Genomic DNA, 16,513 nt, shown 5'->3' on the forward strand with positions numbered 1-16,513 from the left:
TGTAGCTGTCTCGTTCTTTCTGGAGGCAGTGTTTTGATAAATGTTGATGAGTTTAACTGTAAAACTAAATGACATTTATAGCACGATGTATGCTTTACCCATTGCTTAATTATATCTAATGGTGTTGCATGGAAGAGGCATTTACCATTTTACTTCTGTTTAAAGCGACGATCTAATCCTCAGGGCCGATGGGGTTTTGTACAAAGGTGGCGACTTAATTAAAAACCAAACATAATCTATTTTTAAAAGGCAACTGCAACTTTAAGAAATAGAAGACAAAATTCACCGAGGGGTGCTTTATTTTCGTGTGCAGTGTACGGTTTCTTCTCCCTTCCTTCCAACTTCGCTTTTGTCCCACGAGTCAGCAGACAGACACGGATTCTCTGTTGAGAACAAGGCGTGAGGGATGAGTCTGGATCAAGCAAGCTGCGTCTTTAAAAATAAACACTGGATACGAGCTTTGTGCCTGCCAGTCAGCTGGCGAAGCACTGACAGCAGGCAGGAATGTGTTCAGGAGCATCTGCCCTTTCTTTTCTTTTCACCAGTTTAGTCAAAGCAAATCCCAGAGATGAAGTGGGGGGGGGGGGCGAAAGAAATACAAAAATGCACTTTATTTCCCCTAGCCTGGAAGAACTACCAGGCGGAGGCTGAGGTGGGGGGGGACGTGCAGAATCTGCGGCAAGAGGATTAATGCTTAAAGACATTAGCATTGGTCTTTTACTAACATTTGTAAATCCGATGGGTGGCAGATTGGGGGCTGATTCCACGTTTTTTCTTCCTCCTTTGTAAAATAACAAATATGGTGAAATAGCTGTCAGAACTGCCTTTATCACGGGGATGAATCAAGACAGTTGGTGGTGTTGCAAGAGACTTAAAACTTACAAATATGTTGCCCTTTAGGCTTGCATTCATCATTGTGTCTGATCTGGGATCTAGACTAAAGGCTTTTGTTTAGAACGTACCTTTTTATCCTTCCTTGGAAGTATAAATTGGAAGGAGTTCTCACTTTGATCGTAATGCTGCTGCTGTGATTTATTTTTCCCCGTTTCTGGGGGGGGGTGTGTTACCCTTGCTGATAGTGTCTGTTGTTCCTTGACAAAAGATCTTATGTCTGTGCTCTCAGGAAAATATGAGGTGGGGAGGCCCCTCAAAAAACAAGGGAGAGGAAAAGACCCCCAAAGACCATGCCCCTTCCTCATGGGTCGGTGTGAGTGTGCAGATGATGGGTGAATGTTTCAGTGACTTGTCAGGTCCCGCTGGCTGGGTTTCCCAAATGCTGAGTGACGGCAGAATAACTTTAGTACAGATGTGAAGTGGCTGTTTTCTAGGAATACGCAGGTCTTGAGAACAGGCAAACACCACCGGTGCCACTCAAGCGTCCTGCCGAGGCCAAGGGTCCAGCCTTCAGTCCCTGCTGTAATCGTGGGCTTTGCAGCAGGAGTGCAAAGCCTGCGAGGGCCTGAGGATTCCTCATGTGCAGGAGACCTTGGGTCTATAAAAATGACTAATTGGAAGCATAAACCTTGCTGTGCCCTTGAGCCACCCGGGGAGCTGGTGGCACTGTGCCGCTGGGAAGGCTCCTGCTGGGCTTCCACAGGGGAAGCTCCCCTAGTCCTGGACAGGCGTGTCAGAGGGCAGGTGAGGATGGGTTTCCCCAATGAGGCTGTGGGTTTGGGAAGGCAGAATGTCTCAGAATTACACTGTGCTTTTTGCACTAGCGCCGTTTCCATCTTGTGATGGTGGTTTTGGTGCTGTGTTATTGAGCCTCTTTATACGTGTCATGCCGGCAAAGCCCCCAGCTACTGAAATCAATAGCTTCCATCAGAGCCCCAGCTCGTGCTGTAAGAGATAGCAGCAGCGTTTTTTGCCTTATCATGGGCTGAGATGTACATGGAGGGGGAAGCTGAGACGTGTAAGCTCTCAGTTGTTGGAGCTGGGGAATATTTTGCCTTCTCATTTTATGTAACAGTAAACGCTTTGGATAAAAGTTCTGCGGGTGTTTTATTGAAGGCTTACAAAATAAATTCTGTGCATAATGCAGCAAGTGTTGTAATTCACAGCTGGCTACATGTTGTCTCAGCCAGAGAATGGGAATCGGCCAGAATAGCCCAAGAAAAATACCGTATTCCAATTTATTATCTATTATCCCGTTGTGCTTCAGGACCTTTTCTGCAGGTTTGCATGTTTGTTATTAATTTTGTCGTTTGCTTCTTGCCTGTTGCAGTGGTGGAACTGAAGAGTTCAGAACAGCTTTAACTTATGTGTCGGGACAGTTACAGGAGGCGCTTTCTTTAGGAAAGAGATTGGGCTGATGTTGATCAAAATTCATCTTGGGTGCTTTATGGAAATAAAGATTTCTCAGGTTTCAAAGAGATTATTAAGCTGCACATTGTGACAGATGCTACTGACAGTAAAAAAAATAGAAGGGTGTTAAATCTGCAAGAAATGGGTTACAGGTAAGGGTATAAGACATATCTGCTCATTAGAGTAAAATGAAACCCATCATCTGACTTGAAACAGTTTTCCTCATTCTTGGAAATTCCCATCATTCCGTACCGGTGTTGTTCTCGGGGGTGTGGGCGTCGTGCCTCGAGGAGGTGCTGCAGCAGCTAAGAATTGCGTGCGGACCAAAATGGACTTGAATAGCAAGGGTGTCATCACAAACACTGGGAGCTCACAGAGCATCCCGGGGATGGAGGGCCGAGGCGGTCAGTGTCCCGCCGTGTGCCAAGGGGAGGTCCCCCCACCGTACCTCCTGTCCGGCCCCAGTGCCCTGTGGGTGCCCGTGGTCACGCCGGTTTGACGGCTGCAGGGCAAGGCAGAGAGAGAGCAGATGGGCGAGCTTCCTCCCAAGACAGGCTTGCCAATTCAGGCTGTGACCGGTGCCGTGCTAAATCCGAAGCATGTGGCTGCTGCCAGCCTCTACAGCACGAGACTGGAGATGACGGCGCAGGTGACAAACCTGCAAACACACAAATTCTCTTCTTCCAGGCTGAGGGTTTCAGCAGGGGCTGCCACGGCTTCAGCCCCCCGGCAGAGACAGAAACGAGCGTAAGGCAGCAGGTGCTGTGAAATAATGTTGTTCCAATAATGTAAACGTACTGAATGCACTCGTCGTGTGTGAAAACTGAATATTTCATCAGTACTCCCTCCTCTTACCTGCAGCAACCTGCTGTACATCAGAGTCGAGCTCCTAATGGAACAAGTCATGACAGAGAGAGGAAATTCCACCTGCGTTTTACACTCTGGATTAATCAAGGTCTCCTTCCTTAGATCTGGGCTGTGTGTGTCCTTGGTAGCGATGTAGCTGGAAGATAAAATGCAGATAAGGAATTCTGTATTAGGACGACATTAATAATAAATGAGTGTTGATCCTAATTGAGTGTTATTTAAACATACTGAATGGAGGCAGCAGTCTGCTGGGACCAGCTCATGTTGTCAAACTACTTCTCCCTCACTGATGCTGCTTCCGAGCCACGGCAGAGAGACCGAAGCACTGGATTTTAGGTGGTGTCCTTGACAGATGATGGCTTGCAGTGATGGCTGAGTGTGAGGAGGAGCACGAGTGGAAGGTACCCACACTGTATTTCTTCTGAGGCTGTGCACAGCCTTGCCCTTCACTGCACTTTTGCTCGCTCCTCCTCCCTTCTCCCTTTGAGTGTCCCCTCATCAGAGCCCACAGGCCTCTCTGAGGGACGGCTTCCTCCTCCTGCCTCCCTTTCTCAAACTCTTCCACCAAAGATCTTCTGTGTCCTTTGTGTTCAGCGGCCAAGGAGCACTGCTCACAGAGATGCCCTTTGGGTGATGCTCTGATAAACCTCTGACTTTAGGAGAAGGAGACAGTCTTTTAATAAGTGACCTTTTATTGTCTCAGCAATGGATCATCAAATTCCAGAATAAAAGCAGATCAGCTGCCTCTGTTGCTTAAAGCCATTCTTCTAGAAACTTAGTTATAACTGTGTGAGCATCCCTGTGTAGAGATAGCTAAGATATAAACAAACTAAAAAGCTGCAGTAGCAACATCTTTTATTTAAGAACTGTCTGATGAGAGTTACAAAATTAGTTGGAGAACAGGCAATGAGCTTTCCAGCTCAGGCATGGCAGCACAACATGTAAACTGAACAAGCTAGACGAGAGAAGCTCTGTTGTGGTTGAGCATGACTCGATGGATTCTTCCTTTAGATGGTCCAAACCCATTACCTTGCAATATGATCACATTCAGAAAGACTAAATTTCTGGCAGTTGTGAGTTGCTTTCTGTTGCAGGGTGTGGCTGGGAGCGTGGCGTGGAACCCTGAGACCTTCAGAGCAGCAATGCTGCGGGCCTTGCCAGACTCTGCCGCCTGGCTCCGGGAGCCTCCTTTCCCTGCCCCCGGTGGGTGGCGAGGAGGCCGGCACTGGTCCTCGGCACACGCCGCAGGCAGCCGGGGAAGGGTCGGGCCACGGGCGGCTGCGGGGCGTTATCTACCGGTATCGGCCTGATAGGAAGCCGGGCGTGACCCCCGATCCCAGCTGGGTGGCGGATCAGAGATCTGCGCCGACGCTGTTACTGGCACGAGTATGGGGGGGAGGGAAGCAGGGCAGGGGTGTGGTGAGGGACACTGGGAAGTGCGGAAACGCTCCAGGCTGGAAAACCTCAGGGCCAAAAGCTCAGAGATTTTCATCGTCAGAAAAAGGCTTTTATCCTTAGGAACAAAGGAAGTCTTTTGATTCAGTCGTTAGGTGGGATGCGGGTACCGAGCGATGCACCTGGATTTGGAGGGTGGCTTCTCCGGAGCGGCCTGTTGGAAGCGGGCAGTCTCACCTCCAGGCAGCCCCTGCAGTCACCAAGACTGAACATTTCAATCGCTCGGGCAGCATGGTCCAGCAGAGGAGCTGCTTCCCTTTGGGCTACCAGTACTGCACCAGCCACGTTGCTTCAGCGCTGTTTCACATCCCTTCTCTTTGTAGCCTTTTGGTTACAAACCAGTAGAAAGAATTCCCTGTTGCCATTTCATCATGCAGAAATTCACAACTGTTTAAGGTAAATACAGCCTCCGGTGTCAATTCTGTGCCACTGTCATCTTTTATTCTTACTCTTTAAGCAAGAGAAGCCGAAAAGGTGGCGATAGCATTTTTTTTTTTTCTCTGCAAATTTAATAGCTGTGTGCAACTTGCTTGAATTTGCAGTATATTTTTCTGAAGCGTGTGTTTCATAATGTAAACGTGCTCCCCACAATAAGTAGGTTTTTTTAGCACGATCGAGCGTGTTGTCTCTGAAACACAGAGGGTAATTCAGCAGGGGCACGTGAGCTGCAGCTCGGTGAGAGCTGGGGAAAGGAGCTGTCCTCTCTGGGCACATCACCACTGAAAGGTGCTGAAAGCGTTCACACGTGTGTGCCTGTGCTCGCAAAAATATGTACTGAGAACGGGGGGAAATAGGTGCCTACTGTCACAGGGGTTGTGCAAAGCCTGTGACAGGAAGATGAACTCGCTGGCGCTGGGGGTGCGGCTTTGTCCCTGCAGGCAGCGTCCGGGGCGCTCGCCGAGAACGTGCCGTAAGGAGCAGAGCCTCGCGGTCACCGGAGCGGTCCCCGTTACCGGGTCACCGGTGGGGACCCACTCGGACTGCGTGACTGGGTGCCCCCAAAATAACCTGCATCAAATCTCAACATCAAAGTATTAATGCAAGGTGAGCGTTACTGTATCGCTTTGCTGCAGTCTCTGTTTCAGGGAGGGAAGTGGGGCGGTGACACCCCCTTCCCTTTGTGTGGCTGGGGCAGGGGCTGCTCTCTGTGGCTTGGAGGCCGAGTTGCCGTGCCTCCCTGGCAAGCAGCTGTTGCTCCTGGCGCTCAGTAAATGGGGGTCTTCACATAACAGAAGCATATGGAAGATGACAGACCCACTCAGCAGAGCAAAGTTGAAAATGAGACTTCTCTAGAATTCTCAGTTTTCCACCGTTACTTCTTTTGAAGAGCTCTTTGCCACAGGAAGTGGAGTTGTATCCTGGCCATGCTGAGTCTGCTGACCATGGAGAAGATGGTGAAAAGGGAATAACAGCTACTTGAATGCAGAAAGTGCAGAGGTACTTGACTGAGGGTCACAAATCTGGTAGTTGAATCTTAGTAGAAGAGAAAGTGACCATTTCAAAATGTCATTTTGAACATTGGTGGAAAACCAAATTTTCCATTGAGGATGAGAATCAAATTAAAAGCAGAATTGTTCGGACATGGCCATGTGTGGTTCCAGGCGCTGGGGGCTTGGAGGGTTTACGTTAGGGACTTCTCATGGGTGTAAAGAGCAGCAGGCTGCTGCTTCTCCTACTTTCCCTTTGCCCTGAAGTTCTCACTAGCAGCCTTCTTTATGCAGGTGCGTGACCACATCCCTGTCTCTGTGCACGTCCGATAGGAATGCAGACTGCTTTTTGTGGGGTGTTGTTTAATCAGTACTGTCCAGCCCTGACCCTGTGCGTCGCCGGTGTGGGACCTGCTCAGCTGCAGCAGGGTTGGCACGTGCTGGGAGCCGTGGCTCGGGTGCACGTGTGTTCTGTAGGCAGCCCGAGCGGAAATTGTTGTTCTCTCACCCGTGAAAAGATGTCATGAAATTAAGTCTGTAAAAAGCAATTGCCTTTTCTTGCCAGCACAATTAGCATGGATTGTCCATTCTTCTCAAAAGTTCAAGAGTGATGACTGTAGCTTTTTAAAACGGTCACTCAAGACTTGGAGACCAGATGCACTGAGCTCCAGCAGCTCCTTCCAGCGCTGCGCCGTCAATTCTCCTCACACTCCTTGAAGCATGTCTGCAGAGAGATTAAATGGTGATTTGATTTCCTCCTTTCCCCACTCCGAAAGGCTCCTGTATCTGATCACAACAGAAAGTCTTTTTGGTTCCTGTGGTCCTCCCGAAAAGATGGTTCGTGAGGTTTATTTTAAGGGGATGCTGTCTCCATGATGGATGGAGAGAGCACAGGAACTGCTCAGGGAAGAAGAGCAGTGGCAAGGAGACAAAGCTGCTAGAGAAGGTGGATTGCAGGTGTTTGGAAAAACTGCTTAATGTTTATCTCAACTTTGGCTGGTGATTTAACCACCACATTCCTTTTTGGCAGCTGAAATTGATAGATGAGTTTTGACGTTCAAATTACACTAATTTTGTGGTTTGAGCATCGTGTCATTTTTCCCTCAAGCACATGAACAAATAGTTTGTGTATCTGTGTGGGTTGTTTCAATTTTGACTCAATTTATTAAGAGGAATTTTGTTTAAGTTGATGGGTTTACATAGTTCAGATGTCCTGAAAATGACTCTTTTCTTGGAAAGCCTTTGTGTCAGTGTCCTGTAGACTGAGTCAGCAGTCCCACTGCTCGTGACAGAGTACCTGTGGCTCCTGTTTGCTTAGAAATGGAAGAATGGTGCTCACAGTCACGTATTTTTAATCTTTCCTTCTCTTCTCCCTGGTGCTTCACTCTGTCCTGCTGTGCTACAAGTGGAGAAGGAATTGATTTTAAATGTGACCACTGCCTATAAGCCAAGGTCCCCGGGCTGTGTCCAGCTAAGAGGAACTTGTTTGAAACTCAATTTACTTGTCTATATCTGTCTTTGCAGTCTTAAAAGCAAAGACTGCAGCGGTCTAAGGCAGGAAGACAAGGGCAAAAATTAATTGTGTGGATCCCAGCCAGTTCCTCAAGCGTTGCATCCCTCCAGCTGCTGTCCCTTGCAGGAAGTGTAAAACACGATGTTGTGTTTTACAGTGCACAGAGAGATTCAGTACATGAGGCCTGGAGAGTGGTAATAAAGAGACACAAATAGCATCTTCTTCCTTCCCCTGGTCTTGCAGGTACCTGTTTCAGCTACAATCCTTGCCCCTTCACATTGTATTAGGTATCTTGCGTGCGTGTGGCCGTCCACCCTGAAGCCCACCCTCGGAGCCTGGCCTCCTTCATGTGCCTTTTCCCATTCTCCCTCCATAGCAGTGCCTTCCACTCGAGATGGAGATGGTCGAGGCTCCAGGTCAGGTCCTGGAATCCATCTGTGGTGTGTGGCAAAGACTGGGGAGAGGATTTGTGCTTAGTATTGGACCTACTGAGAGGAAACTGTTGTCTAGCACAAGGACAGTCCTTGGGGACTTCTATAGTTCATTCACGTCATAGACAAAAATCTGTGCCATGTTGGTTTTTTTTCCCCCATGGGCTCCACTCCTGCCTCGCCCCCTCTGCCCAAGTATTGCTAATTGGCCGGTGATAGAAGTTGGTTTCAATAGCAGGTTTCCTTTGCTTCTCTCAACTTATGTGTCGGGTCGGTCAACTTCATCTCCCCCCAGCCAGTCTTTCCTTTTCTTTTACAACAGATTGAAATGCTGCAAATGTGTCTGCTTTAATTCTCCTCAAAACACTTACATAGTGCCAGTAAATATTTCCCAAGAAACTTCCTGAAATGTTGACAAGAAGACGGGGCCTAAAGAGTTCTCACTTGACACTGTGTTTTTATTTAATTTGGAGTTTGTAATTGATGCTGTTCACGGAGCTAACTTCCATGTCTTGGTGAGGGAGAGCAGAGATGAATACAGATACCCAAAGTGTTAACGTGCACGGTCTGGTGCTTTCCGTTAAGCAAGCAAATTCAGGGCAGCAGAGCAAGAGGGGCTTTGCAGACAACGGCCGGATTAGACGCTCTCTGATTTGGAATAAATACGCAAAGTCTGCGAGGCTGGAGGTGCTGGCGGGCTCAGAGCCGGGGTTCTGCGTGTCCTTACGTGCACCCTGCTGTCGCTAACCCCGGGCCCTCGGGGAGAACAGATGCCTTCTGGTGAGGGATCCCAGTGCCAGCCCGGACCAAGATGCTGGACTTCTAAAGCCATCATTCAGCAGGCTTAATGTAGCAGCATCCCAGCATGAAAAGCTTCAGTGGCTTGAACTTCAAATAATTTATTTCTAAATTACTTCTACTGTAATTCTTATTAATTCAAATAGTCTTCTAAGCTGATGTAAAATTCAGTAAACGCAAGGAACAGTTTAATGAATTGAAAATAGGATTGAGTCTTTTAAAGTAAATGTAAAAAAATATGCTAGCAATAATTGCTTAGATGGAAATCGAATCTTAATAGCTTTGTTAATGATTTGTAGTGAACGTTGCGTTTATGAGAACATATCAAGCTGATTCTTGTGCAAGAACCTTGTTTTGAATGGGTTTGATAAAATTATTCCCCGGGAGCAGTTAGTAACGTTTCGTGGTTTTGTGTGCTCCAGCCGCTGGGTCCCGTACTCTGTAAGGGGTGCGACGACATGCTGCCATCTTTTCACGGGTTGCCTGCCCACAGTTGGCTTTCATCAGCTTCAGAGCCCCTGGACAGGGTGTGAAGTTCTGCACCACGCAGACCCTGAGTGTATTTGATAATTGACGTGGTCATATCCCCCCACCCTCCATCAGGCATCAAGTGACTTACATGACTTGACAAACTCGGGTGTTGTAGCAGTTGGAAGTGTTCAGGAAGGCTGCGTTAAAGGTGGTGACAGCATGGTGGGGTGGCTGGACGCTCGTCTTCTGCTCCAAAGGCTTTGGGCGTGATCGACCTACAGAAAGTGCTGCAGGAGCCAAGGAGACGTGCGTGACGGGCTCGCTGCACCTCTTTTGATGGGCCTGGGGGCTCCTTCTCTGGTCCGGGTGCTGGTCTGTTTGATAACGACTTTTCACGTTGCTGTGCAAGTTCATCAGTCTGGAGAAACTTGCACCAAGAGGGGAGAAACATGCCCAGATTTCAGCTCGGTGCCATCAGGCATGGAAAGGTGTCGTGATGATTTATCAGCCTCTTTCTTTCCAAACGATGCAAACTTCTGTCAAATGGCTCTTTCCAAGGCATATCAACTAGCAACTCAGAAAGAAGGAAAAATGCAGAGAATGCAGGACAAGGGAGAAACTTGAGTACAAAGAACACCCCCAGGTTTACTGTTTGCAGACTTTACCTGAATCTCGCATTTTTTGCATTTTTCCTGGCCAGCTGGGGAGCTGGACTGTCCTCCAGTGCTCTCTGTGCAGAGGCAGCTAGTAATGAGCAGAGGCCTTCTCCTGGCCACCCAGCCCTTGGCCGCATGCCCACGTGTCCTCACTTCATTTGGCAAATTGGCAATCAAAGCCTCAAATTTCCCCTGCTTCGCTTCGCCTGCTGGTCCATAACGCCCGTGTGGTTTGGAAGCAGACCTGAGTTGTTACCAAGGGGACTCCAATTAGCGTTCCCCTGGCTGCAGTCCCTTGGCTGGCATGTCCTGGTCCTGCCTTGGCTCCTCCAGCTTGCCTTCCAGTCTTGACAAGATTCCCAGTAGTTATGGAAAACTTGAATTGCCAGGCCCCTTGTTCTGATTCCCATCCCCTGCGTCCTGCAGCGCGTGAAGCGAATTCCCAAGTGTGCGGGTGATGTCATGATTCGATTCATTAGGGGGAGAGTTTTTGAGGTGATGACCTGTAAATGATTACAAGGCTCCCGCAGCATAATTGCGCTGAATTCTTTTTTTCCTGCCTCTGGACATTAATAGTGCCTCTACTGATTACACAGAATGAGTAAAAACTGGCTCCCTAAAGTCTGCCTGCCTAAGTCAAAGCATAAGTGCTTCTTACAGAGAATTGTTCTTTCAAGGCAATTTAACAAAACTCTTCTGTGGAGAGTGGAAGCAAGTTTCTGCTACGTCCATGCACGTGTGTGGAACCTGCTCCCCTGAGGCTGGAACGAGTGTGTTTGCTTAGTTACTGGGGATGGGGGTAAAACGGTGAGGGTCCTGTTACGGATAACCCCAGCTGGCTGGGGGAGCCCGGGGCAGTGACTCGCTGGCTGATATTCCTCCATTCCCCACCTGAGGTTCTCCTGCGGGGGACACAAGTTCTGCCTCACTTAGGCTGCTCAGGTAAAAGTCCCAGGTCACCTTGGCAGAGTGGCCCACGGGTTGCACCGCTGGGCGTGCGGCGGCGCCGGAGCTTTCCGTTCCGAAAGGAAACCTGGTGACATCGTTTCTGGTGGTGCTGCTTCATCTTTGCTCTCTCTTTAAGGCAATGGTCAGAACTTGGTGACTGAAGACGTGACGGTGGTAGAGGGAGACGTCGCCACCATCAGCTGCCGCGTCAAGAACAGCGACGACTCAGTGATTCAGCTCCTGAATCCCAACAGACAAACGATTTATTTCCGAGATTTCAGACGTAAGTTTTGTCTTTCCTTGTTTGATAACAGCTTCTCCTGCGCCTCGCTCGTGCTCTGGAGAAGGCGTTTGCGGAGATCTCTTCTAATGTAAAGCTAGGCACTGAAAGTTTAGTCAATTCTTTAGAGGGTAGATGAGACAGGCAATCATAATCTTTCTCCTTAATGGAAACCTTGATGGTCCCCTTTAAAAGTCAGACCGTCTTACTTTGCAATAGGAATTGATTGTAGTAATTCAGGGTGAATTGCAATTGAGTGCCAAATATTTAGCTGACACAAACAAATTGAATAGGGCAATGCCGAGACAGTGCAGTGTTCTCAGAGGTAATCTCTTTGGGTCGAAGACTGAAAGTTTGAAGACAATCTATGCTGCTTTATAACCAGGCTCAGACCTCACATCACTGCCATGTCCGGGGAATGGGTCTGGCCTCGCTCCTGTTGTGGCAGTGCCCTGGAGTGTGGTAGCTGCAGTGAAACACTGTCAGCTGCCTGTGTTAGTGCTGTGTCCAAAGATTCGCTGCTGTTCCTGGTGATCTGCTTCTGTTCATTTTTCATAAGAGTCAGAGAGCAGAAATACTGGGTGGGTCCAGAGTTCAGTAAGAAGCATGACGGCAGGCACAGTCAGGACCCCCCTGAGGGGTGCCCGTTCAGGTGCTGGTTTTGCAGACCCTTGGCCCAGCCGCGCGGCGCGGGGGACGCCGTGTCTCGTGGCGGTCGCTCAGGGTGTGCTTGCTCCGCAGCGCTGAAGGACAGCCGGTTCCAGCTGGTCAACTTCTCCAACAGTGAGCTCCGAGTCTCCTTGACCAACGTCTCCATCTCTGATGAAGGAAGGTACTTCTGCCAGCTCTACACTGATCCGCCCCAGGAAATTTATACCACGATTACAGTGCTCGGTAAGGACCAAATAGGTGCTGGCGGTGGCCTTGGTAATCCCCGGAGACCCGGGGCCTGTGGGAGGGGGCTCTGCACAGCGTTCGGAGAGCTCCAGCCACCCAGAGAGAGGTGCAGCTCTCCAGCACTAAACACAGCAGGGCCTGGAACGCTGGGTTACTCTCCTACTGGAGACCAGCTCAGCTCTTCAGCAGCTTAGTGCAGCAGCTTACTTGAACCTGCCGACACAAGACTTTCAAGGGTGGCCAGCAAATACTTAGCAGGTTGTCTGGTGATGTGCCGTAGCCCTGGCATTGCCTTCCTGACTGGCAAGGCATCCCTGGTTGCACCCTTAGCCTCTCTTTGTAGGCTGCATCATATTTAGTGTGATTCTCAGGTCTTCCCTTTTTTGTTCGCAGGACAGTTTTTACATCAAAGAATAAGGAGAGGTGTAGGCATGGGGGTGTTCTGCACTTCCAAGACTCTCTTTTACTTGGACAGGCCATCTGGGAAGGCTGCAAGGTTTTCCTGCCCATTATAGGGTAAGGTTTAATACCAACCTTCATCTTCAGATAGCCTGCAAGGACCAGTTGTTGGTGCTGTCATTGCTCTGTAAGAGTATCTGAGTGAGTCGTCTGGCTTTTTGGGCAGGTCTGGGCCTGTTGATATCCTGGAAGGAAAGTCTGTTCACCCCAGGCTTGGCAGAGCAACAGCAGGAGCTGAGCAAGAGGAGCCCTCCTCCGTCTCATGTCTGTTCTCCTTAGGGCCTGAGAAGGCACGTTCCCTAGGAAGAAGGGGAGAGAAGTTGCAGTGGTTGTCTCTCATTCAGTGAAGTGGGTAGGAAGTCAGCTGGAAACTGAAAGATGAAGAAAGCATCTTTCCATAATTATCTGATATGCAGAGGGAGAGTAAATGAACGTGAATGCTTCATATCATGGTAGAACTGTTCCGTTTATGAATTTTGCATTTCTGGTAATCAGACCACTCTGCTCACAGACTGGATGTTTTCTTCTGAAACTTGGGGATGGGAGAGACTGCATTTTAAGGACACGTCAGCATCTTTGCCCATCGATGATACTCCATGAGACAGAGTGTTACTAACAGCTTTTCTGGTGAACTTCCTGCTGCTGTGAAGATGCAGAAGTTTTGGCAGCTTTCTCTGTGGACTTGCACATTTGGTGAAATCTTGAGCTTGGCTAATGGCAAGTGAGAGCTTCCTATTACTTTTAGGATTTTTGTGTGAGAAGTTTTGTGAGAGAATGTAAGATCTCTCATTTGACATCCTAAGCATGCTCATTTGCCTCCGAGTGGCTGTTTGCAGAGCCAAAGTGAATTGTGCGCTCTGCCCTCGATGCCCCTGCCCCAAAGCTGCTCCCACACAGCCCTGCCTCTCTCCTTCCCTCCCTTGGGCTTCGCAGGGAGCACATGTGGCCCCCAGACCGACGCCGGGGCTGATGCCAGCAGCTCGTGCTATTAGAGCTGTTAAAAAAGCGGCTTTTAAGACTCTATTAATAGGAGAACCTGAATCACAGAGGGTGACTTAATGTAAGATCTTGCTTGCTGATTAGTTTAAATCTTCCTTCTTTTATTTAATGAGATTTGGTTCTTAGGTTTTTATATGTCATTTAAATAATGTTTATAAGCAGTTCTACTGTAGCTATTACGTTTATCAACATCTTCCAAGTTCCAGCACGCTTTGCCGTATTCATCGCTCTCTTCCAGCTCTTCTCTCTAATCACACATTTGCCAACGTAGTTTGTTGGATTTCATTTTGCTGCCAACATAGCCAAAAAGGTGTTTGAAACAATGGCACTTAATTTATTCACCTGTAAGCTGGGACTGCCTGTCTTTCAAGTCAAAATGCAGGAGTCAAAATGCAGGGGTTTGTTTAAAAAAAAAAAAAAAAAAAAAGAAGAATTGTGCTTCAGGATTCAGGGGAAAGTCTGTTTTCTTGCCTTGTCCTTCAGTTCTTCTTGAGAAGGGTTTGCAGCATGGCCAGAGCACGTCTGCCTTTCCTCACCGCCCAGAAAGCACTGGGTCTTTTGTCGGAAGAGTGCTTCTCCATGTCAGTATGTGGCTGGTCCTCCTGGGACTGCGTTCTCCACCACTGATCTCGTGGTCATCGCTCAGACTTTGATCTCCCTTAAGTTCTATCAAAGAGTAGTTTTGCTGATCGGCTTCTAATGATACTCGCTTCAGAGAGCAGAGTGAAGTTTGGAGGTATCTTCCTTTGTAGTCGGTGTCGTTCGCAGCGAGCTTCGCGTTTGCTCCAGCAGCGTGTTTCCCCCGCTCTCCCGCGTGCTCCAATGTCTTCTGTGACATGAGATGTAGATTTATTCAGGCTTAATTGGAACATGTGAAAATCTCAAATATGTAGCCCGTTCTGTTCTTTCTAGAGAAAAGCCACAAGTGACTAATTAGTCCATTTGATCATCTGGATGGTATTTGTACATATTTGTTCTTCATTAGCTCAAAAACGTGTTAGTCACATTTGAACTATGCAGTTGCTTAATCATATTGATCAGAGCAAGGTTGGTTTTCCTTTGGAGGTTCTGGGGCTTGTCAGAAACTGCAGCTCTGTGCTTTACGAACTCATGAGGTTCACTTTTTTCCTGTGTTTTGCCTCCCTAGCTCCGGGTGCTTTCACAGGGGGAGAGATTGCTTGTTCCCATGTCATAATTTCTAAGCTAGTTTGTCGTATTGCTGGTTGTGCTGCAGTGATTGTTATCCCTGTGAGGTTACAGCCCTTTTCTCACTGTTGCTGGATAACTTTTCATTGAGTATGGTCTTCTAGCATTGAGTTCTGTAAGGAACTTGATCTATAAAAGCCAGGAGAGCAGCAGATGACCACCCTAAGGGAACTGCTGCATGATGCAGGTGCCGGTCACTGGGCACAGAGCTGGCTCTGCCCTCCCCGGGCGGGTGCTCTGCCTGGTCTGTGGTGGTGTGGTGGGAGGCAGCGTGGTTCCGAGGGCGATGCCGTGCCGCCCCGCGCCTGCGCTCGCCGGCTTCTCAAGCATCTTCCATGAGCTTGACACTTGCTGGCCTGCTTCCACCCCTCACGGCTGAGGCTTGAAGCTGAACAGCAGGAGAGAGGAGCTGCCGTGCGCGGGTAGAGGCGCGGTAAGTAATGCACTCCCAAATGGCAGCTTTTGTGTTTCCTCTCCTTGTCAGGAGGAGTCAAAAACGTGCGCGGAGTCAAGCTGTAGTTTTAAATAGCAGTGCACACGGGCGAGTAGCGCAGAAGACGAAAGCTCTTCCCTGGAATGGTGCCTGCCTGGGAGAGCGAGCAGAAAGTTACGAATTTGATAAGCAATAATTTGCGAAAAGATGATGATTATTAGGTGGAGAGTGGAAGTGCTTACTCTGATTACTGTGAAACCGCCTATCAAAGGAGTTGATCGACTGAAAGATCACATAAACGCTGGTGCCTAGTTTCCTCTAGTACATTTCACAGGTTTTCCTGAAGGTTTTGTCATGTGTTAGTGATCCAAAAATGTTTTTTTTCATTGAGTGTGTGTTGTGTTTTTCATTGTAGTCCCACCACGCAACTTGGTAATTGATATCCAGAAAGAAATCGCCGTTGAGGGAGAGGAGATTGAGCTGAACTGCACTGCCATGGCCAGCAGACCAGCAACCACCATCAGATGGTTCAAAGGGAACAAGGAGCTAACCGGTACATGTATCCTCACAGTCGCTTCCTTTGTTCAGAAATGATTTATGTAATGCTGAGTATTTGTTCTCTCTTGCCAGTTTGAGGAGAAAAAAAAGAAAAAAAAAAGGTAGAGTGAGCTGCTTTGAACGCCAGCTTGGGAACAAAGAAATAAAGAAATATGTGGGCAGACAGATTATTCTCTAACTCAGAAGGGCTGAACTCTGCTTGGTCCTCTGCCTACCTGCCAGACTCAAGTACAGGGTTCTGCAGTCTTTCTGTAACTGCAAGTGACCTTGAAGATAGCCCCAAAGCTGTGCCTGGAATTTATTTCCGCAGTGGCTTGCGTAGCTTGCTGCCCTGTTTTCAGTACGAGTGGGATTGTCTGCGCCATGGGCTGTAAAGATTTCCAGTTCACCTTCACGTGTAGCTCTCTTGTTTGTAGAGCGTCTTCTCTGTGTTCACTGGAATATTCATACGCGGTGGGTTCCTCCGGCTCCCCGAAGTCTGGTTGCTCCCGCTATTTGCACATTCAAGTCACTGACTCTGATTGCATGTGACGTGCTGTTAGTTTAAGTCTGCACTTAGATGCAAGCTCGGTTGACAACACCTTTTTCCTTTATCCAGTCTGAGACACCAAAGGGCTCTCTACAGAAATCCAGGCTCATTGCTTCAAATCCAGCCCCCTGCGAGGGCGAGATGAAATCCTCTCCTTAAGCCCAACACCTGTGAGCATCCGAGCAGGAGGCGCGCTGAGGGCGTGCTGGTGCAGGTGGGAGGTGGAGGCGCTGCCCCACTGGCTGCCAGCACCGCGTGGCACTGGCGTGGCACGTGGCTCTT

General features: G+C 48.7%; 1 protein-coding gene across 1 annotated transcript in view; it reads left to right on the forward strand.

Moving 5' to 3' along the window:
- Positions 1 to 3,539: 3,539 nt before the first annotated feature.
- The window catches only part of LOC103773648 (cell adhesion molecule 1-like), a gene marked incomplete at its 3' end in the record, with an annotated part of 14,157 nt that continues 1,183 nt past the window's right edge, over positions 3,540 to 16,513 (forward strand). The window contains exons 1-5 of the mRNA XM_008941023.1: positions 3,540 to 3,572; positions 4,266 to 4,374; positions 11,007 to 11,153; positions 11,892 to 12,044; positions 15,560 to 15,697. Of these exons, the coding sequence (XP_008939271.1) occupies positions 3,540 to 3,572; positions 4,266 to 4,374; positions 11,007 to 11,153; positions 11,892 to 12,044; positions 15,560 to 15,697 (580 nt within the window). The remainder of the gene's footprint in view (positions 3,573 to 4,265; positions 4,375 to 11,006; positions 11,154 to 11,891; positions 12,045 to 15,559; positions 15,698 to 16,513) is intronic.

The sequence above is a fragment of the Merops nubicus genome, unplaced genomic scaffold, assembly GCF_000691845.1.
Source record: "Merops nubicus isolate BGI_N331 unplaced genomic scaffold, ASM69184v1 scaffold30525, whole genome shotgun sequence".
NCBI classification, from domain to species: Eukaryota; Metazoa; Chordata; class Aves; order Coraciiformes; family Meropidae; genus Merops; species Merops nubicus.